Raw genomic sequence first — 24,517 nt, 5'->3', positions numbered from 1 at the left:
TCATAAATCAATGGTCAGTTGGTCATGGCTGGTTGGTCAGTTGGCCATGGCTGGTTGGTCAGTTGGTCATGGCTGGTTGGTCAGTTGGTCATGGCTGGTTGGTCAGTTGGTCATGGCTGGTTGGTCAGTTGGTCATGGCTGGTTGGTCAGTTGGTCATGGCTGGTTGGTCAGTTGGTCATGGCTGGTTGGTCAGTTGGTCATGGCTGGTTGGTCAGTTGGTCATGGCTGGTTGGTCAGTTGGTCATGGCTGGTTGGTCAGTTGGTCATGGCTGGTTGGTCAGTTGGTCATGGCTGGTTGGTCAATTGGTCATGGCTGGTTGGTTAGTTGGACATGGCTGGTTGGTCAGTTGGTCATGGCTGGTTGGTCAGTTGGTCATGGCTGGTTGGTCAGTTGGTCATGGCTGGTTGGTCAGTCGGTCATGGCTGGTTGGTTAGTTGGTCATGGCTGGTTGGTCAGTCGGTCATGGCTGGTTGGTTAGTTGGTCATGGCTGGTTGATCAGTTGGTCATGGCTGGTTGGTCAGTCGGTCATGGCTGGTTGGTTAGTTGGTCATGGCTGGTTGGTCAGTTGGTCATGGCTGGTTGGTCAGTTGGTCATGGCTGGTTGGTCAGTTGGTCATGGCTGGTTGGTCAGTTGGTCATGGCTGGTTGGTCAGTTGGTCATGGCTGGTTGGTCAGTTGGTCATGGCTGGTTGGTCAGTTGGTCATGGCTGGTTGGTTAGTTGGACATGGCTGGTTGGTCAGTTGGTCATGGCTGGTTGGTCAGTCGGTCATGGCTGGTTGGTTAGTTGGTCATGGCTGGTTGATCAGTTGGTCATGGCTGGTTGGTCAGTCGGTCATGGCTGGTTGGTTAGTTGGTCATGGCTGGTTGGTCAGTTGGTCATGGCTGGTTGGTCAGTTGGACATGGCTGGTTGGTCAGTTGGTCATGGCTGGTTGGTCAGTCGGTCATGGCTGGTTGGTTAGTTGGTCATGGCTGGTTGGTCAGTTGGTCATGGCTGGTTGGTCAGTTGGTCATGGCTGGTTGGTCAGTTGGTCATGGCTGGTTGGTCAGTTGGTCATGGCTGGTTGGTCAGTTGGTCATGGCTGGTTGGTCAGTCGGTCATGGCTGGTTGGTTAGTTGGTCATGGCTGGTTGGTCAGTTGGTCATGGCTGGTTGGTCAGTTGGTCATGGCTGGTTGGTCAGTTGGTCATGGCTGGTTGGTCAGTTGGTCATGGCTGGTTGGTCAGTTGGTCATGGCTGGTTGGTCAGTTGGTCATGGCTGGTTGGTCAGTTGGTCATGGCTGGTTGGTCAGTTGGTCATGGCTGGTTGGTTAGTTGGACATGGCTGGTTGGTCAGTTGGTCATGGCTGGTTGGTCAGTTGGTCATGGCTGGTTGGTCAGTTGGTCATGGCTGGTTGGTCAGTTGGTCATGGCTGGTTGGTTAGTTGGACATGGCTGGTTGGTCAGTTGGTCATGGCTGGTTGGTCAGTTGGACATGGCTGGTTGGTCAGTTGGTCATGGCTGGTTGGTCAGTTGGTCATGGCTGGTTGGTCAGTTGGCTGTTGTGGTGGCCTTAATCATAATGATAGCCAGACATGGGTTCATTTTCAAGAATAGATTTTTCATTCATTTTCAAGATTATTTTCACTAATATTGTCATCATATATTCTTAGATAGGAGAATAATTTACATGCTGTAATACAGATTTCATGTGTAATATGTTTGCCTTTCAAGGTAAACCAAGGAATTTTGTGTAAAATTATCAAGGTAAACCAAGGAATTTTGTGTAAAATTATCAAGGTAAACCAAGGAGTTTTGTGTAAAATTATCAAGGTAAACCAAGGAATTTTGTGTAAAATTATCAAGGTAAACCAAGGAATTTTGTGTAAAATTATCAAGGTAAACCAAGGAATTTTGTGTAAAATTATCAAGTTGTAAGTTAAATTTACGTAAATTATATAAGAGTTTGATGATAGTCAGCTGTTGTGGAATGCATTAGTGCTGCCAGACTGAGCAACGCAACGTTTCTCATCTGTACTTTAATGAATATGTATTGGGAGAATGTGTCCGTATATGGCATTAATTATGAAATATAGATGAGTGTTTGTGACTAGCTACTGGAATTAAGTTACAGTGTACTGTATGTAAAGAGAAAACTTGTCCATAACTAATGGTTAGTGTAGACTTGGCACCTGTTAAGAGAGCACGTGCTTGCTGCTAGCCTCCTCCTACATTTTTAATTTAGTAGACATGTAGCATTGACGAGGGGATGGCGCGCGCTGTGGCTGGTCGCTACGACCACTAAATAATATTTAATTCTCGACAATGAGTAGGAAATTGAAATTGAAATTGAAATAAGTTTATTAAGGTAAAATACACACAAAGGGATGAGGTAGCTCAAGCTATTCTCACCCCATTCAGTACAAATGAGTAGGAAGTGCCCTCTAGTTATTACTTTATTTACCAGAAAATTATACAAACCGTAGTGCTACCTTTAAAATAAGTAAGTTTGTTAACTGGTCCAGCTACCAGCAATATTAATTCAGAGCGTTTTTTTTTATTTACCATTTCGTAAAAAAAAAATTTTTTTTAGCCTAACCAGAAACGTACGAACCTATGCAACCCACCTAACCTATCGTGCCCGAAGCATAGCAAACGTGAATATTACGAGGTTTTACAGTTCTTAACAGGTTGGATTTTTAACGTTGGCTCTGGTAACGAAAAAGCACAAGTTATTAGTTAAGAGGACGGGTTGATTAAGGTGCCATACACCCCCCCTCCCCCACCACACCCATCCAGTGGATGACAGTGGAAAGGGTACAGTCATTTGCATGCATTACCTACAATTAGTAAACTGGATATAATTGGCTAAAATGTCTGATAATAGATAATTTTTAATAGAATTTTTTTTTTAAATACATGATAAGGCCATTTTTTGGGGGGGGGGGGGCAGGGATAGTCATGCGCGGGCCCTAAGCCTCTGGCTGGCCCACTAAAGGAAGACAACAGTTAACATATACCCGCCAAAGCTTGACCTTATAATTTAAACTTTTCTAAGGATTTTCTGTGAACTTTGTTACCAAAGAGCGTGGGCTGCGGCCTTTGAATCCCACATGAGTGTTACGTGTTATCTCTGGAATCCGTGTATATAATAATAATAATAATAATAATATTTTATTTAGGAAAAGTACATACATAGATGCAGTTACAAACATTCTGATTGATTTATAGAGAGAGCTATTACGTACAATACCTAAAGCCACTAGTACGCATAGCGTTTCGGGCAAATAGCAATAGCAAATAGCGCATAGCGGTTTGGGTAGAGGTTTGGTTGTGATCTTTGGAACTCCCGTGAGTGTTGGCTGTGGTGTTGGATACTTTGGATAGTTAAGCTATCTTGATGCCAATATTTCAAAGAGAGTTCAAAGTACTGATCAATGTAGACAGCGAGTCGATCGCTAAATGCATGTTTACTTTCACTAAACATCGTTGCCAACTGCGCCTTCCTCTCTCCGCTGATTAAGTCTCCTCCAGCCTGAATTCATTTGTCTATCCTTCAGTTGACATAAATATTCACTATTTTCTCTGGAATATATGAATCATGCTCGTTTTGTTTGTGTGTGTGTGTATGTGGCTGTAGCATTGTGTGAACAATGTTGGAATGGATCTATGTAGCAGATATATGAACAGTTGAACAAACGTGAGCAGGGGAGACTAAGCTCCCTGGAAACACAAACCGAAACTGTCTCTATTTTTCGCTTGTTACAACTTGTAATAAAGTTGTTACATCTTGGCTTAACGTGTTTATGACGTATTAGAACGTTGTTACAACTTGCTATATTGGTTGTTATAACTGGTTAGGAGGTGTTAAAACTTGTTCGAACGTTGTACCAACGTCGTAGTTTCGGTGTGTGTTTGGCAGGAGGAGAGAGTACTCTCACAAATGTTTACAACCCGTTTTATACACATAGATAGCTAGATGTACGATTAACCATAGCCAGAAAGTTGCTCCACCCTCAAATAATGAGAGAAGTATCGTAAAGTCATTGTAGTGGAACTGTCAACCATCGAGAGTTGAAAGTATTCATGAGCAGCATCTCCAGTAGTTAAACCTGTCTTCACCATTTGGCACACCGTTAAAATGCAATTGCTTTACCTAACCAGAACTATTCGAACCTAAACAACCCACCTAACCTATCGTGGCTCACGGGAGACATCTCCCGTCACGCAGGGTGCAGTCGCACCTCCACAGATCTCCAGTATCAGCTCTTGATACTGGTAATGGCTCAAAAGGGCCACCACTTACGGGCTATTCATGCCCGTGCCACCTTTTGGGTGGCTTAATCTTCATCAATCAATCAATATCGTGGCTGAAACTCGGATAACGTCAACATTACGGTGCTTTTTAATGAATTCTTGTTTCTCGGTCTAGTATTTTGTGGCCCTTGGCAATATCAAAGGCTTGGGGTCAGCATAAATCAAATAATATTATTAGTCTTTTATTTTCCAAAAGGGACGAAGCTTAACTCATTTTAAGAATGATTTTAATGGAGGAAGGCTGTGACCTAGCTATCAGCTGTGTGTGGTGCGAGTAGGTTAAGAGAGTCACAGTTAAGGTCAATTGCTTGTGGAAATAACTCAGATTTTTCTGGTTTGTTCCTGTTTGAATGCTTTGATTCTTTCATCTAGAACGTTACCTGTGTTATTGCCTTATTTGACAACGTTTCTTGTTATAACAGGATGCGATAGCCAAATTGACTCTTAAAAACGAATCTCTCGCTATGGCTTCATTATCAGTTGTGAGGGAATAAACGGTACACTATACCGAGTACTGAGCGAAGTGTCTCGGTGACTGGCAATTTTGAGTTTGTCAAATAACTGAATGAAAACTGTACACAAATATTAGTTACATAGCATGTGGGTACAGCATAAACCCACGTGCTCAAATTCATAACTGGACTGATGTAAATACGACTAAGCTTCCTAACCATGATTATTCAATGGCAGGCCAATCAATTAAACTAAAAAGAAAACTATTTGTATGTTAAGTTTAACGAAGATTTGCGTACGGTATCAGGTACGAGACCATTATAACTGTTAACGAACAGCCTGGCGAAAATTCGTGGGTCGCACCCTGAATGGAGCGAGAGTGGGAGTTATCAGCAGGCCTGGCATGTGTACCATCTGTACATGACGCAGTTACTGTCATCCGCCAACTTATTCTTCATATATCACTTACCACCCTTACCGTCTAAGGGTGCCCATGTGTGTGGCTGTGGCTGTGTATGTATGCTCCTCTCCGTATCTAAATTTTCATTATATTCTTTCTAATATATATACTGTATATATATATATATATATATATATATATATATATATATATATATATATATATATATATGCCTAAGGCACAACTCTCCTAAACACGAGAGTTAAGTATACAACTTTAGTTATATATATATATATATATATATATATAAATATAATATATATATATAAAGAATATATATATATAAAATATATATATATATATATATATAAAAAATATATATAAAATATAATATATATATATTTATATATATATAAATATATATATATAAAGTTATATATATATATATATATATTTCATATAAAAATTTCATATATATATACATATATATATACATATATATAAAAATTTCATTACACAAAAAGGGTTACAACATTGGTTACATGCAAGGTACAAAGCTACTTGTCACAAGTTGTAGAGTTCCTCCAGCTCCTCAGATGGCGGGCAGGAACCATGGATGCCGTGAGCACTTCCTCTCTGGATCGCCACACTAAGGCGCTGAAAGAGAAAACTGGCGGTTCTAGGGTCTCTAGTTGTTTCAATTAGCTTGGAACCCAGCTTCTTCAAAAAGCTAGCAGCACTTTTACCCCAGGCGCCAAGTGTCTCTTGAGGCAATGGGGACAAAATTGTAGTGGTGATCAAGGTCTCTGTATTTACGTAACATGGCTGCTTCCCGGTGATTGGCAGCACCTCCTGCCTGTGCAGCACTGAAGTCAACATAGGCTAAATAGGTTTTTATAGCCAAATATGCGAACAAAACCAAAACATAGGTTTTGGCTAAAGTTGAAACGCAAGTGTAGTCCCACATCAACTGTCTATCATTCTTCCAGGGGTTCACCGTGATCCCGTCTGGGCGACCGACAGGCTCATCAGAGTTGCGGGGTATTAGGTAACTGGGCTCTCTCTCTGCTGGACAACCGGCTGTGGTACGGCTTCTCTTAATAATGTCGTTAACCTCGCCGTGTCTTGCATGCCATCCTCCTGTCCTTTGGCAGAGAAGGCCATGCCGTCCATACCTGTCGGCCACTGCCTCGCCGCAAATACACCTGTATTCGGTGTGGATTAAGGCAGCGAGGCGGAGAGCCACAGCAATTCGGATATATATATATATATATATATATATATATATATATATATATATATATATATATATATATATATATATATATATATATATATATATATATATATATATATATATATATATATGTCGTACCTAATAGCCAGAACGCACTTCTCAGCCTACTATTCAAGGCCCGATTTGCCTAATAAGCCAAGTTTTCATGAATTAATGTTTTTTCGTCTACCTAACCTACCTAACCTAACCTAACCTAGCTTTTTTTGGCTACCTAACCTAACCTTACCTATAAATATAGGTTAGGTTAGGTTAGGTAGGGTTGGTTAGGTTCGGTCATATATCTACGTTAATTTTAACTCCAATAAAAAAAAATTGACCTCATACATAGAGAAAAGGGTTGCTTTATCATTTCATAAGAAAAAAATTATAGTAAATATATTAATTCAGGAAAACTTGGCTTATTAGGCAAATCGGACCTTGAATAGTAGGCTGAGAAGTGAGTTCTGGCTACTAGGTACGACATATATATATATATATATATATATATATATACATATATATATATATATATATATATATATATATATATATATATATATATATATATATATAAACTAATCCAGAAAATATTGACCGCGATTGATCTTATTTGGGCAAGGTGGCTTACCCAGAGCAACTACGTACAGGGAAAGTACACTTATGGACAATACTGTCCTTTCTTATACAAACTTCAGTCACTTCCAGCCTCGAATTTAACACCCTAACTTTCTAAATACACAGTGACGTGCATGCCTGGGCACAAGCCAGGGTAGAAGAGGCCAGCTGGCCTCACCTACTCTCTCCGTGATGACCTACAGGGCTTATGTTTCCGTCTCCCGCTCATTCACAATGTTTACTTTTCTGCCTCACTGGCCGATAATCATGTCCTCGCGCCACAGATTGGCATCCCTGGGCCTCCACTTATGGTCATGTTTCCAATATTACTCGTGTAGCTAACTCATAATAACATTCTTTATTGGAAAGTCTGTGATCCCAGTATTTCGTTGATCTCCAGGCCTCATGCCTCCATGCCCTGCACCACTTGCGTGGCTTGACTCATAATTAAATGCCTGACCGAGACTTGAAATTCTGATGTCATGAGAAGCGACTCTCCCCAAATAGTGGCAGGGTTCGCTCAGGTCAAGGTGAGCGGCTGCTCCAACCACACACCTTTTACTGCATACGTTGTTGGGAATAGACGGGGAAGGGTGGGGGTACTATAAAATCTAAGAAATGAGGCTTTATGAAGACGGGAGACATCTCCCGTCACCTCCACAGATCTCCAGTATCAGCTATTGATACTGGTAATGGCTCAAAAGGGCCACCCTTACGGGCTATTCATGCCCGTGCCACCTTTTGGGTGGCTTAATCTTCATCAATCAATCAATCAGCTTTATGAAGGGTAGTAGTGTTGTATGTCAGGAAGAAGTATGAGGCTTTTTTTCTTTATTTCAAAAGTGGAGTTTAGTATGAGGTGTGAGAAGAGCAGTGTGTGTGCCGAAATACAACAATGTAAGATAGTCCTTTCATGTCAACTTTAGTCCATATATTTTGTAGTTCATACCCATGCTGTGCAGCCCGCTCTCTTGATTATCCACATGTAAAACACCCACGTACCTTTTAGCCTAACTAGAAGCGTGTGAACCCAAGCAACCCGCCTAACCTATCACGTGCGATGCATAGAAAGCATAGATATTTGTGAACCGTTATTTTCCTTAATGGATTTTATTTATTTATTTATTTATATATATACAAGAAGGTACATTGGGATTGTGAGGATACATAGCATAGTAATTACATTCTTGTAAAGCCACTAGTACGCGCAGCTTACTTACGCTGTTGATTTATAACGTTAGTTACGATTACGAAAGAACCGCGAATTTGAGAGGACGGGAAAAATGTTACAGAGGTACATGATGGACTGAAACTAAACCCCCAAAATTATAAATTCATCTAGCTAAGGAAATTATTTAGAACCTGCACTTGAGGTCGATCTCGAACCCATTGTTGATGTGACGACTTATATTGAATTTTGTAACTAGCTCATCAAGATTGTAACTTGCTTAGCTAAATGAATTGTGGGGTTCAGTCCCTGAGCCCATTATGTGCCTCTGTAACCCTTTCCACTATCGCCCACAAGATGGGTATGGGGTGCATAATAAATGAACTAAACTAAACTAAGGAAATTATAGTAATGACGAGTTGGTTAAGACACTTGCTAGTGTATGTAATGTTGATGTTATACATTTACACATATATACGGTCTTTCCTTCACCTTCATTCAAGCACTACGATATTGTAGTAAATTTTTCTATGTATATCTATATTTTTGAAAACTATATATATTTTAATATACTAGGAGTATAACAAAACTATTTTATCAAAACTATATTTTTCTATGTATAATGCTCTGCCAAGCATTATACTTATGGTAATATATTATGATTGTTGATTTATTTGTTAATATACAAATTTTATTTTTATTTTTATTTGAAAAAATCCCAGAACCAAAATAAATTTGTAAAATTTTCCTGTAGAAGCGTTTATGTACATTTATTGTTGTAAATTCTGAACACAGTTCAGGTAAATATATATTGGCAATATGCTCTATGGTTTTTCCAGACAATTGATTTAAAACGGTTTTCTGACATTATAAATATGTTCTAATATACTTTAATACGGTATTTCGCAAAACTAAAACGGCTAATATACAGTGAAGTGTACCCATCCTCCAAAATAATATTTAATGGTCGAACGTACAGAAATAAACAGTTGTAATCCAAAAGGTTCACGTTTCGCATTATTGGAACAATGTAAACGTCACGGTAAAATGTGGCAATAACATTACAGCCTAACCTAACCTGTCATATCCTGGCCACAGGTCGGGCTCGGGGAGTAGAAGACCTCCCGAACACCTTTCCAGGTATCTGGAAATTCAAGAAGTCAGCCCCTAAGGGTAATGTTTCCTGACCCGGTTTTATAGGTGTGTAACGTACGATGATGTTACGTTGTTGAGTAGATTAGATGCACAGTGTTTAGTGGGTTTTCATATTTATTTAGTAGTTCTGGATACAGCAGTGTCATAGACGTTGAGACGGAGCTTGGAGCAGAGCAGAGAGCTGAGTGTGGCCGGAGTCGCGGAGCTCTATGTGGGCTCTGCTGTTTGTTCTGCTGTCTTTTTTTTTACCTAAGTGTAATTGTCTAAGTGTAGTTACAGGATGAGAGCTACGCTCGTGGTGTCCCGTCTTCCCAGCACTCTTTGCCATATAACATTTTAAGATAGGGTGACAGTGTAAGATAGGACAGTGTAAGATAGTCCGCTCTCTGCTGTCTGTTCTGTGTCGAAGCTGTAGCGTCTTAGGGTCGATTAGAACTGCGTACGCCGAGTGCTACATTCTTGACTGGAAATTGCACTCGCTACAGGTGCATTTCCAACGACAGTGAGTATGAGTCAGCGCTGGTTGGTTTAGAGGTCAGAGAATGAGCGGTCAACCACTAGTTGGGCTCCTCCCACCACCAATACTGCTAGTGGCGTTTCCTTCACCTCTCTGAACGTTGCGACAGACAACATTCATTTTCGTATTGAATGTTCACGTTTCAGGAGCTATAGTCCACCATTAGGGGGTCACCACTACTGACACAGCCAACCTGATGAAGGTCACTACTACATATATATATATATATATATATATATATATATATATATATATATATATATATATATATATATATATATAAATATATATATATATATATATATATATATATATATATATATATATATAAATATATATAAATATATATATATATATATATATATATATATATATATATATATATATATTTATATATATATATATATATATATGCAAATGAAAACTCCACACCCCAGAAGTGACTCGAACCCGGACCGCCAGGAGCAGATTGCAACTGGGGTGCATAGTGCCTTAAACCCCAGTTGCAATGTGCTCCTGGCGGTACGGGTTTGAGTCACTTCTGGGGTGTGGAGTTTTCATTTTGCATGTATGCTTGGGGACCATCCAAGCTTGTTCGCATATATATATATATATATATATATATATATATATATATATATATATATATATATATATATATATATATATATATATATATATATATATATATATATATATATATATATATATAAAATGGTTGTGATTTTAGTAGGATAAAGAATACCACTTAAATGTGTAAAATACTAGAATATATTTTATTTTTATGTATTTTATAATAAAATCATATATAACAAAGATGGTTGCATTGCAACAATACATTAAACAATAATTATATTCGTTGATTTACTTCAGCTTCAGGTTATATTCATTGAGCTGAGACCAAACTGGACTGGTTCTACTTTCCAAGGAAAACCTGCAAGGAAGCGTCATCACCCTTCAACGTTTCTCTCATCCACTAAGTTAGGTGCACCGCATAATGCTTCATCTTTCATTCTTACATGTATTTTTTAATGATAAATAATACTACAGCCCGTCGTTGCTCTACAACTGCCACACCACACATCCTTCGCGTCTCATTCATAACACGGACATTCTGTGAAAATGCCAAAAAATGTATTTTCAACTGTATCGTGACCCTTTGAATTGACAATTCTTGCTGTCTTCTATTATAGCCAAGTGACCATACACTGAATAGACACCAAAGACATTTGTCTTTAATCTTAATCATTACTTTAAACAAAACAATTTTTTTTACCTTGTACAGGTACTAAACAATTTTTTTTACCTTGTACTTAAAAAAAATCCTTACGTGTTCTACATTATTTGCAGGAGTAATTACACCAAACAAAAATAACTATGCAACACCTGCATAAAATCCAAAGAGCGCAGTGACCGGTGAATGCCCGCCTCACAATGCAGTGAATTCATAACAAATACAAATTTCCCGCCAACATGCGCATAAAATTTAGTACGATTTTTATTTAAGCAACGCGCACACTACAACATTCCAGACATTATACACATACTCTAATAATTTAAATACATAATATAATCAGCGTCAAAGTTATTGACTAGTTTCGGTTTCAAATTTGAAATAACCAAGTTCGGAAAACGTTGCTTCGGTTTCAAATTTGAAATAACCAAGTTAGGAAAAACGTTGCTTCCAATTTGGTATTTTCAACGCCATATCGTTGTTAGGACTATGTGTTCTTTTTAAGCTCTTTCGAATCCATGTATTTAGCCCGTCAGGCCTGGGGACCATGTATGTAGGTACTGACAGAACGTAGCGTTGAAGCTATAAAAAGTTATATAAATCTATCTATATCTAAAATCCATCTAGCTATAAATCCATCAATGTTTTGTATCTCACCTCGTATGTATGTACATTACCTGAATAAATATTTGATTTGATTTGATTTGATTTATTTCATCATGAGGCTTCATGGGTCCAAAATATTAATCGTTAAATTTGTCTTATAGACATCCTACATAATAAATTATAAATGACAGACGTAGCACTAAATTAAGACATACTGGAGAACAGATGAAGTTAAAAAAGGAAATAACAATAATAAGAATAGCCAACTACTTCACGTGTGGTCTCTGGGCCTAGCCAACTGCTACATGTATTGTCTCCGGGCCTAGCCAACTGCTTCATGTATTATCTCCGGGCCTAGCCAACTGCCTGACGGGCGGTCTCCGAGCCTAGCCAGCTGCTTCACGTATTGTTTCTGGGCCTAGCCAACTGCCTGACGGGCGGTCTCCGAGCCTAGCCAACTGCTTCACATATTGTTTCTGGGCCTAGCCAACTGCCTGGCGGGCGGTCTCTGAGCCTAGCCAACTGCTTCACGTATTGTCTCTGGGCCTAGCCAACTGCCTGACGGGCGGTCTCCGAGCCTAACCAACTGCTTCACGTATTGTCTCCGGGCCTAGCCAACTGCCTGACGGGCGGTCTCTGGAATAGTGAGGAGAATGAAGACTATTCCCAGGGCAGAGACGCCGGCATAGGTCCAGTAGAGACCAGCAGGGGTGAGGAAGCTTTGCATGGGACTGTACAGCTGCAGGGCCGCCGCCGCGAACACGCTCCCCACGACAGTGCATACGCTCATCGCCTGCAAAGATACATGGTAATACATTATCAAAATATAGACCCAAGCTTTGTACCTTGTATTATATATACAACCTGAAAGGCTGTATATAACACAAGGTACATGGTATTTCTCCTCAAGTGAGTCTAGTGTATCCTATGAATATCAACGCAATTGAGATCTTTACATGGAATATCAAGTGATAAGTAGATCTTAACGTTAAATGGAGAAAAACCTTGCATGTTTTCATTTAAAAAAATAAGGCTAGAATAGCATCTGTGACTGAAAGGACGGTCTTTTTTTTTACTTTGTTACTGTTAAAGGTCACACCCGAAAGATTACATTGATAAATTATCCTTTCAAGGAAACCGTTCCCAAATCAGCTCACCTGGGACCTTATGGTGGTTGGGAAGAGTTCAGATGACAGGTGCCACGGCAGAGACTCGATGCCAATGTTCATGGCGAAGATGCATACCAGGAGACACCCCAGAGGGAGCCATGACCACTCATTCTCTGGACTGGACAAAGGTAACTATATATTTGAAAAGAGAAATCTTGAAGCTCGAAACTGAACACAGTATTTCTATATCTTGCCTTTTTCACGTTGGTGATAAAACATGACATAATGCTCAGGAAACAGTTTGAAGATGCATCAATGTGACCAGGACTTATCTCAAATAAATAAACTTGTATACATACACATATACATACATTCATGGATAAATACGTGTGTATGCATGCAAATAATGGCTGCTGAAATATATTTGTAGTATTGAAGATTTTGATTTGGTTTGAGTCATTCCTGAATCAGTGCACCTTCATAAGGATGCGTGTGCAGCGTGCATGTAGTATTTGATAAGGAGGTTCAAAAGATATTTTTAGGGCGAACATTGAGACAATATTTATCCCTTTAAATGTAATAGAAAGCTAACTTAAAGTTAATATAGAAGAATGACTAACAATAGCTTAGGGGGTTGCAAATTTAAGTCTTAACGTTTATCACATACATTAACAGATATATTAACATTGAACGCTCACCCATATGCAGTCTTCATCCAAGTGTGTCCAAAATGATGCACTCTATATAGTAAAACCCTGCTTTTAACTTTTTTCACGGTATATGTTAAGCTACTTGACTGACAGATGTGTTTTATCAGTGAACAAATCCACAAGGGCCGTGATGAGGGTTCGAACTTACGCCCGGGATGATCCCAGACACTGCCTTAGTCGACTAGGCCAGAGTAGTCGACTAAGGCAGCGACTTAGTCGACTACGGCAGACTAATCGACTAAGACTAGATGATCATCCCGGGCGTTAGTTCGAACCCTCATCACGGCCCTTGTGGATTTGTTCATTTGATGCATCACGCTATTGTGATTTCAGTGTGTATTGTTTTATCACTGTTTATCTTGCGCTAGAAAATTCTATAATTTCAAAACTGTAAATATCTTCAATTAATAAATATTAACAGTTCATTCCATAAATTATGATGAAAGCGTAATAATAATTCTCAGTTTTGATGATTTATTACATTAAAAGTTTTAAGAACATGCTTACCTTTCAATCTTTTGTATGGATCCTGTTTCGTGGCTATGGTTGGAGTAGAGCGAAGCGAAGGACACGATAGTCACTTGGTAATTACTGAGGAAGACATAGCAGCCTAGTATGGCGTAGGCTACCACCATTGGTGCCATCGAGACCACTAGACACAGCCGACGGCCTATACGGTCCACTAGGGACGTCAGCACGAAAACCCCACATATTGGAACCACTAGAAGTATGGTGGTGCTGATATCTTTATCCAGATTCACACCCGAGGCTTCAAGTATTCTCGTGGCATTGACCCTGATGACTGCAGTCCCACTAAAGTTTTGAATGAAGAAAAGACAAGACAAGAGAGATATACGTTTTAAGTTTTCTAAACTTAAAAGGGCACCCCACTTTGAGGTTGCATCTGTTACTCTGTTTAACTGCTTTAATAATTTTATTTCGGCGTCAAGATCGGCATATGTTCCTCTAAGACGTTCTAAGATCCTGTGAGCTGCTTTGTCTTTGTCATTTACCGCAAGAAAGGTCGGGCTTTCCGGCAAGCAGGGAACAATGGCGATAATGTACAACAGGAGAAGACCCACGTTGATGAAGGCGACCTCGTACCACGTTAGAAAGATTCCCAGACTGACACCTATGCCGGTACCAATTAAGAACATAAAGCAGACGATAGTTCCAACTGAGCCTCGGTGAGTGGTGTCAGGTATTTCTGTAGCGTAGGTGATTACGGCTAAAGTGACCATGCCACAAGTGATGCCGTCCAAGAACCTGGCGGATAACACACCATAGAATAATGCCCAGACTATATTTTATACATTATGCAAGAAAACTACTTACAATCTCAGACTACAAAATCTAAAATATTGGTCTCAAAATCATGCACAGTAGTTGATAAAACACGTATTAATAATGCAGGCGATAAGTCACAATAACGTGGCTGAAGAATATTGACCAGACCACACACTAGAAGGTGAAGGGACGACGACGTTTCGGTCCGCCCTGGACCATTCTCAAGTCACAATCGACTTGAGAATGGTCCAGGACGGACCGAAACGTCGTCGTCCTTTCACCTTCTAGTGTGTGGTCTGGTCAACGTATTAATAATAATATATGGGTGACCATAAGCACCACATCTATACGTACCACACCAAAGTCACTCAATTTGTTAACACAGGAATATTCTCACCTGCCGATGATCAACATGGTGGCGTCGAGGGCGAAGGCGATGGCGGCCCAGCCTAGGAGGCCTGGCACCACTGCCACTGCCAGGGACCATCGCCGCCCCAGTCGCCCTATCATCCACCCCGCCACCAGGAACCCAGGCACGCTACCTATTGTCAAGATGCTGCCTGTATAGAAGCCAGTAGTCCTAGGTTATTGGAAACTTCCAGACTCAGAGACAAAACCTCCCTTATAGTAGGCTTGCTATATCATTATAGTCAGAATCATATATATACACACACAATTTTTTAAGTGTTGGGGACTGAAATTCCGGACTTTTTGAGAATTTTTAAAACTCGGACACAAATTTTGACACCTGAATCCAGAACACGTGGTGGAATATACAGACGTTTGGCAACCCTTCTCATAGTACCTAAAAGCCTATACTATTCTTAAAATAAAAAGACAGTTTTGCATCCCATAATACAGGGGGGTAACATATCTTCAGTTTGATAATAGACTCCATATCTCCTAATGTTATTAATTCAATAAATAACAATAGGAATGTGTGTTAAATGCCTTGCAATACTAGGCTGGCAAATCCCAAGCCTAAGACTAAAGTATTTTGAATTACGCTAGTATGTCTTACCACTTGTTCTTTCCTCGCAAGGATGCCCAGTTATCGTAACTATTAGATATCTTTAAATGATAACATACCCATCATATCCATTTGCCAGTCGTCAAGCTGGAGGTGAGTACTGAAGAGAGTAGAGTTCTCAGACAAGAGGTCAGAGGCCAGGACATTGGGCCAAGATAAGGACATACCCATCACGAAGTACGACACGGACGCTCCGAGAATCAGAAGCATCTAAGGAAAATGGGGAAGGAATATAGATTGGTATTTCTCATTGTCGGAGCATCTAAGGTAAGCGAGAAACAAAAGCAGACGGTTTTCATGTAGCATCTAAAGAAAATGGGATATAAATGTAGATAGTTTTTCTTTGTCGTAATATCTAAACAAAATTGTAATAAATGTATATATTTTGCCATGGTCGGGGCAGCATGCAAAAACCAGGTAGTTGACAAAACCACAATATTATAACAACCCGCGAATTACACACAGAAATCACAATAGCGTGATGCATCAAATGAACAAATCCACGAGGGCCGTGACGAGGATTCGAACCCACGTCCGAGAGGATCCCAGACGCTGCCTTAATCGACTGAGCTACGACATGGTATAAGAAATTTTAGAATTTTAGAAATTTATTAGAATTTCTGGTTGCAATTTTTATACCATGTCGTAGCTCGGTCGATTAAGGCAGCGTCTGGGATGCTCTCGGACGTGGGTTCGAGTCCTCGTCACGGCCCTTGTGGATGTGTTCATTTAACCCGCGAATATTCATAACTGTTCTCGTATAATGCAACAGCCGGAATTACTTAACATTCTATTCTCCCGCCTCGACCGCCGGCAGTTACGTCGGAGTCTTTACAACATGGGCGTCATAAAGCACCACGCTCCTATGTCGTTAATTCATTCACAGGCGACCACACTAGATGTCATTAGTAAGCATTATACTGGTCGTTGGACATCCATGAAATCATTACATGTTTCGTTTAGCGTCGTTAAATCTTTAAACAAATATAACTTTTAATTATAAAAATTTTTACGTTGGCTCTTTTAGAAGAAAAGAGACGAAAGAAAAACTGATACTATAGAGACAAGTGAGGTTATTCATTAATATAATCAGCTAAACCTAATTATGACAATAAATTCAACTTAGGAAAAACGAGAGAAAGGATATTTCCAGATTACAAATTAAAATGAATTTATATAATCACAGAAAATAAGCTTGGCGCATCCAAACAGCTATAGATTTTATCTGAAGGGAATTGATATGACAAAGAAATAGATTTCGGGAAGAGCTATTCCACAGCTAATAACTTTTAATCATTGTCTTATACTATGTTGTTGTTGTTATAGATTCAGGTACTCGGAACAAAGTTCCAAGCAGCACGGGCTATGGTGAGCCCGTAGTAGACTTACCTGGCAAAGGAGCGGTGCTGTGTGGTCTTATACTAACATTTCCTGACAGTTATACCATTTAGGGGCTATTCATGCCCGTGCCACCTCTTGGGTGGCTTAATCTTTATCAGTCAATCAATCGACAGTAACAGCCTCGCTCCTGTGCCAGGCAAATCCACTACGGGCTCACCATAGCCCATGCTACTTGCAACTTTGTGTTCCCAATAGCTGAATCTAAAACAACAACCATTTGGCTTAAAAGCCACCTCCAGACTGTCTCTCCACCCAATAAACTCCTCTCAATTAATTTGACGAAAATCTCTTAAAAAATCCCTTAACAAATCCCTTAAAAAAATCCCTTAAAAAAGTAGCCAGCGTAGAGTACTGGATTTCTTTCCATTCATTTGGGCCATCGGATCCTCGAACCACCTATCCCAATTACGGGCTCACCATAGCCCGTGTTACTTGGAACTTTTTGTTCCAAGTAGCGAATCTTTAACAACAACAACCTATCCCAAAAGCGGAAAACGCTAACTGTACCGACTAAGCTTTTTAGAGTACTGGAGTCCGTCTCGGTCCTGTAAAGCTGGGTCGCAGGTAAGGCCAAGTAGAGGTTTGTATTTTGTACTTGGCCAACAAGCACATTGTATCCGGGATTTGGCGTAGTCGTGTTCCAGGTAAAAGGAATGTGTAAGGCTTACCATGGGCGATGGGAAGGGAAAGCTTTAGGTCTGGTAACAGGAGTCAGAAGTCGTCTTCATATGTATAAAGTTATTATACTTTCATATGTATAAAATCATATGTGTAAAGTTACTTATCAGGATCAGCAACGGAGATATTTAAAGCAAGGATCAGAGAAGGGATAGCAGTGTGGGATACCATGCAGGGAGACAACAGTGTGGGATACCATGCAGGAGAGGCAACAGTGTGGGATACCATGCAGGGAGACAACAGTGTGGGATACCATGCAGGAGAGACAGCAGTGTGGGATACCATGCAGGAGAGACAACTGTGTGGGATACCGTGCAGGAGAGACAACAGTGTGGGATACCATGCAGAAGCGTGACCAGAGGGGTGAGGGAGAGCTTACCTGCCAAGCGTGGCGCCGTCGCCTCTCGTCGACTGATTCGCCCGTCTTATCAACACAAAGGTCTGTTAAAACACAAGCAATAAAACTATCAGTAGGTTTATCAGTAAATCATCGCCTTTGCAACATGTATAATAAATGCTTCCGTATGTACCGTAAATAATTGAAAATTTGATGCTGTAAGCCTACTCTCTCAGCGTTTGGGGTTTTCAGGCTATTTGTTCATTTATTTGCCCAAACTTCATTGGAACTGGTTCGATTTTATTTATGTTTATGGGCTTATTTGCACTCTCTGTGGTGCACGTGAGTCACTGTGGCACTGTATTGCACGTGAGTCACTGTGGCACTGTGTATTGTACGTGAGTCACTGTGGCACTGTATTGTACTTGAGTCACTATGGCACTGTGTATTGTACGTGAGTCACTGTGGCACTGTATTGTACTTGAGTCACTATGGCACTGTGTATTGTACGTGAGTCACTGTGGCACTGTATTGTACGTGAGTCACTGTGGCACTGTGTATTGCACGTGAGTCATTGTGGCACTGTGTATTGCACGTGAGTCACTGTGGCACTGTGTATTGCACGTGAGTCACTATGGCACTGTGTATTGTACGTGAGTCACTGTGGCACTGTATTGTACGTGAGTCACTGTGGCACTATGTATTGCACGTGAGTCACTGTGGCACTGTGTATTGTACGTGAGTCACTGTGGCACTGTATATTGCACGTGAGTCACTATGGCACTGTGTATTGCACGTGAGTCACTATGGCACTGTATTGCACGTGAGTCACTGTGGCACTGTGTATTGCACGTGAGTCACTATGGCACTGTATTGTACGTGAGTCACTGTGGCACTGTATTGTACGTGAGTCACTGTGGCACTGTATTGTACGTGAGTCACTGTGGCACTGTATTGTACGTGAGTCACTGTGGCACTGTATTGTACGTGAGTCACTGTGGCACTGTATTGTACGTGAGTCACTGTGGCACTGTATTGTACTTGAGTCACTGTGGCACTCTGGGATGTATTTAACACACTGAAGCAGGTTACCTAACATGCTTTCAGGCTACATAAAGTGATGTATTTATAGTCTAACTCTCGTGTACTGTCTTTGTCAATAGTTAAGAATATGCCGGTTCCTGTTTGAACTATGGAGACTGATTTTTCTCAAGTCTCACCTTTCGTTTCTAGAGTGAACTTGTCGTTAATGTCTGAATGAACATTAATGTCTGTCTAGGTGAACTTGTCCGAACAGATTTCTCTCTTATTACCTTCGGCTCTTGTTAATTTCGTGTGTATTTTTTTTACCAGGTGCAAGATGACTAAGATTCTTACCTTGGAGGAAATGTTCTTAGGACTGCTTTTCCTTATTGTATTAGTCCTTTTTATTAAAAAGAATCATTTGTCGAAGAGCATGATAAATGTAAGATTTTCATAACATTGATTTCGAAAGAAAATGATTTTTTTAAATTTTTTTTTATCATATATGTAATCTGAAGCGTCAAAGATTATAGGCTATTAGCTATTATGATTTACGTTTTGCGCAATATTCCTGTTTTATAAGAATATTAATGTATTTATAAAAGGTATGGTGATTTATAATTATTTATTATAACTATTTGATAACTATTATTTATAACTATTTGATCTATAACCAGAAAACATCCTTACGCCAAAGTTGTCACATTTTCATTATAGTGCACACTTTTACTTATTGTTAATGTTTGGGTCTTCACCTTCGGGATTTGCAATGGTGTCAAAATTAAATGCATGTTACACTACTTACTGGTAGAGGCTGCTCACAAAACACACACGTGTACTACTGGTGCAAGCTGCTTGCAATATAGGCCTTATAATCAGCCCCACAACAACAAATACAATTCATCTCCCTTCACATCAAAACTAAAACGGCTTAGCCGCTCAGAATGCTTGACTGCTCAATATATTGCACAGCTCTCAGAGAAATCACATTTAACGTAATATATCAATGAACAAATCCAGCGCATAGGTTCGAACCCTCATCACGGCTCCTGTTGGATTTGTATATCGCACAGCGCTGTGTTAGTGATGATGTGAACCATGAGAATGTGGGCGTGTTTCCCGGTAGCCAGATGGGGAGCGACTTATAAATAGACCGTGGCTAGTTATGGCGCGTCATGCCTGCACAACATGCCTTGATATTTTCACAGGCTCCACGAAAATAATGATGGCCGCTATTATCATGGGTTTAGGAAAGACTATAATGTCATACTTAACCAATCATAAACAAATTTCATGAATTATCATTTAGAATAACGAATATACACGTACATACGTTTACAGCCGCCATGTTGAATACAGCGGACTAGGCGCCGTGAAAATAATGCTATTGAAGTATATGTTATTTCTCTGATAATACACAGAAAAACGTCCCTACGTGGTCCAAAAAAAAGTGGGCATATGTATACGTATGTATACATACGGGAGCACATCAACAATGTTTCATTCGACGTCACCATATATTAGAAATAATATGGCAAAACACTGACCTGTAACAGAAGTGGCTGGGCAGGGTTTGGACATGTTTGCGATGTACACGTTCTTCGTAGTAGGCTTCTGGTAACTGGCGGGAGATGGGAAACATCATGCATTTAGGATTCGCATACGGTCTACAATACATTTGATTAATCAACAGATTATATAGAAATTTCAAGGTACATGCTGCTCGCCTAGGAAAAAACAAAGTATTTCAAAACATATTTATGATCGGTAAAGTTATATATTTCGGCTTTAGTGACCCTTAATTTTGGTGACCTTTGGCTTTTGTGACTCTTGGGTATAGTGAAGCTTGCTCTTTCATGGTACCACACAGTCATGAGCCGAGTCGTGAGGAGATACACGTCACAGTGAGATATCTCGGTTCTTCTCCATATTATCTCACGTGTCCAACGTAAGTTTTGACGCATCTTACGTGCCCAAGTCAATTTTTGACGCATCTTAAGTGTCCTAGTTGAGTTTTGACACATCTTACGTGGACTAGTTCAGTTTTGACGCATCTTACGTGTGCAAGTTGAAGCGTTAACAAGTACCAAAATGCTCCGGGTTGGTGGGGCCACATCCTTACCAGACGCTACTGTGTGGCAGCTAGTAGCGGCTGCTAGCAACACGAGGGCGTAGCACCGGCATCTACTAGAAGATGAGGTGTAGCATCAACACCCACTAGCTGGGAGAGAAGCTGCTGACAGAGTGAAGTGTAGCACAAACATCAGGAACCAGTGTGAAGTGTAGCACAAACATCAGGAACCAGAGTGAAGTGTAGCCCTGTTGCATGGCCAGTCGAGGTTGCATGGATATTCGAGGTTCATACTGCATTTTGAACATATGTGGAGACACCAGCCATTGTTGAAATTCTGGAGTTGCATTAACAACCGTGCTATTTTGCAATTGCAATTGAGTCAGGGCGGAATTTCTTGGTAGACATTCACGGACAGTTATACGTGACATTTATGCAGATACCGGCGTCCTTTCTCGCGCGAGAAAGTTTAGTTTAGCCAATTTATTATGCACCCTTTATCCATCCTGTGAGCGGAAGCAGAACAAATTGTAGAGGCACATAATGTACACAGGAACTGTTCCCCATATTTCATTTAGCTAAACAACGGTTGTTCAACGTCCTAATAGCGAGCATCAGAAATATTACAGAAACAACCGTGGACATCTGCAAGAGGAAACTAGATTGTTTCCTTCAAGGAGTGCCGGACCAACCGGGCTGTGGTGGGTATGTGGGCCTATGGGCCGCTCCAAGCAACAGCCTGGTGGACCAAACTCTCACAAGTCAAGTCTGGCCTCGGACCGGGCTTGGGGAGTAGAAGAACTCCCAGAACCCCATCAACCAGGAGAGAAGAGACATAAATGCATAACAAAAGGTGGAGTACATTGTGGGATGACCCCGATAAGGACCTCATCCAAGGGCGTAATTATATCTACCTCACAAGCGCGCGCCAAAGACCCAGAATGCAGTTAAATAAAGTTACCCCCCCCCCCCTTCTTCAGTCTGAATACCATCCGGTTGCGTTGTGTGACGAAAGAAAACGCACACGTTCTGCAGTAAGAGTTTGCTAGTAATGATATGACTGGTTACGAAAATTATCACCGAGGGAATCTTGCAGTAAAACTAAGTGAACTACTACGATTCCCTGAGCATTAATGCAACAATAGTGCAGAGTGTAGTGTTGGGGAGGAGGAGAGTCTAGTTCTGGGGAGAAGCAGAGTCTGGTGGGGGGGGGATATACTGGCAGATGTTGAGGGGGTATAGGAAATTGAAATTGTAATAAATTTATTGAGGTAAAATACACACAAAGGGATGAGGTAGCTCAAGCTATTCTCACCCCGTTCAGTACCTCGTGTTAATACATACATATACACACATCACAAACAATAAACATATTGTCAAACATTCTGAGAGATAAACATCTACATTTCCTAGGGGGATAGGAGTGGGGTCAAGTTCGCCAGGTGGCCCCAAGTGACAGGCGGTTGCGAAAGACAGAATTAAGCGATGAATTTATCAGCGATGGTTGACCTACAGGAGCGATCGAGGCGAAAGAGAGTGACGGAGGCGCGAGAAGTGTGACGGCATTAGTGAGAGTGACCTTGAGGGACAGACAACGTAAGGTGAGAAGTGAAACCAAGCAGGAAGTATAGTCATAAACATCAGTCAGCCCATTGGGGTTAAATTGCAATTTTTGTTCATTTTGCCCTGAGGGGCGAGTTTATTGGGCAGCGCCACTCATCCTGTGAGTGGACACACCGCCATAGCAGCATGTACAACACTCCCCAAAAGGAAGAAACCCCGCTGGATTGTTCATCCTGTCACTTGTACCCAGACACAGTTGGGACTTGCTTAACTGTAAAGTGGGGGTCTAACGAGGCATCAAGCTTGGAGAAATCTGGGTTTACTGAACCTTAACGGTAATTATTATCCCACGGACAGGTTCCTGCGTGTTTCGCCCACAGGACATTCCTGCCTCTCCTGACACGTATCTATATCTATATCTCCTTCTATATATCTCTATATCGCCTTAGATATATATTCTATTTTATAGATATGTATATGTTTCTATATCTGTCCAAGTCTGGAAGCTAAACGCTTTCCTTAACGTACTTTTTATGTGCTACAGCGTGAATAACTTTGTAACAACGTAAAATAACGTTGCAGTTACGGTGTGTTGGTTGTGTTGGGGGGAGCTAGCCTAACCCAACTTTGCAGTGTGAAGCTTTGGGGTATATGCCCAACCTAACCCGGTCTGGGTTTGGATTATTCAAGCGAGTAAAGCATGACATGATCTCATACTGAACACCGTGATAATATTGGTACTTGCTACTGGCTCACTAATGGTTTAACTCGCAAAACAAACAATTCAGAAAAGTTATTTTATCGTAAAACATTATTTACTGCTCTTCGGAAAATAAAATAAAAATTCTACTCGATATGCTTTTGCTCATAACAGAATAAATACATTTTGATGACGTCACTTGCTCATACAGAAGGGAAGATCTACGCCTCAACCTTTGTACAATACCTTCATACCTCGCTCACACGTCTATTTGTGTCTCTCTCACACGTGTCTATGTATGTATTAACACGTTGTACTGACTGACTTCGTGTTACTAACGCATCGATTAATAAATCCCAGTGTCCTATTCGCCTTATTACGAACATTCAAGCATTGATCCTTTTGTTTTAAATTCTTACTAATCATAACTCCCAGATCCCTTTCGCAATCTCAACACCATCTAGCTCGTATCTTGTAACTCTATCATCATTACCTAGCCTCAGAACTTTACATTTATCAGCATTAAACTGCATTTGCCAATCCTTTGACCATACAATTCGTCTCCAATGGATGGATACTGAATGGGGTGAGAATAGCTTGAGCTACCTCATCCCTTTGTGTGTATTTTACCTCAATAAACTTATTTCAATTTCAATTTCGCTCACACGGGTTCTATCTTGAGATGATTTCGTGGCTTTAGTGTCCCCGCGGCCCGGTCCTCGACCAGGCCTCCACCCCCAGGAAGCAGCCCGTGACAGCTGACTAACTCCCAGGTACCTATTTACTGCTAGGTAACAGGGGCATCAGGGTGAAAGAAACTCTGTCCATTGTTTCTCGCCGGCGCCCGGGATCGAACCCGGGACCACAGGATCACGCGTCCAATGTT

The 24,517-nt window shown here is 40.7% G+C and overlaps 1 protein-coding gene across 1 annotated transcript in view; it reads right to left on the bottom strand.

The window, feature by feature from the left end:
- Positions 1-10,635: 10,635 nt before the first annotated feature.
- Positions 10,636-24,517, bottom strand: part of LOC123766484 (facilitated trehalose transporter Tret1) — a 30,997-nt gene continuing 17,115 nt past the window's right edge. Inside the window, exons 2-8 of the mRNA XM_045755654.2 lie at positions 20,845-20,918; positions 18,317-18,378; positions 15,918-16,068; positions 15,226-15,388; positions 14,049-14,807; positions 12,880-13,009; positions 10,636-12,515 (exon numbers count right to left, since the gene is read on the bottom strand). Coding sequence (XP_045611610.1) covers positions 12,333-12,515; positions 12,880-13,009; positions 14,049-14,807; positions 15,226-15,388; positions 15,918-16,068; positions 18,317-18,378; positions 20,845-20,878 — 1,482 coding nt within the window. The 5' untranslated portion in view covers positions 20,879-20,918 and the 3' untranslated portion in view covers positions 10,636-12,332. The remainder of the gene's footprint in view (positions 12,516-12,879; positions 13,010-14,048; positions 14,808-15,225; positions 15,389-15,917; positions 16,069-18,316; positions 18,379-20,844; positions 20,919-24,517) is intronic.

This window comes from Procambarus clarkii, chromosome 62, assembly GCF_040958095.1.
Source record: "Procambarus clarkii isolate CNS0578487 chromosome 62, FALCON_Pclarkii_2.0, whole genome shotgun sequence".
In the NCBI taxonomy this organism is placed as follows: domain Eukaryota; kingdom Metazoa; phylum Arthropoda; class Malacostraca; order Decapoda; family Cambaridae; genus Procambarus; species Procambarus clarkii.
This window is presented reverse-complemented; position numbering and strand designations above follow the sequence as displayed.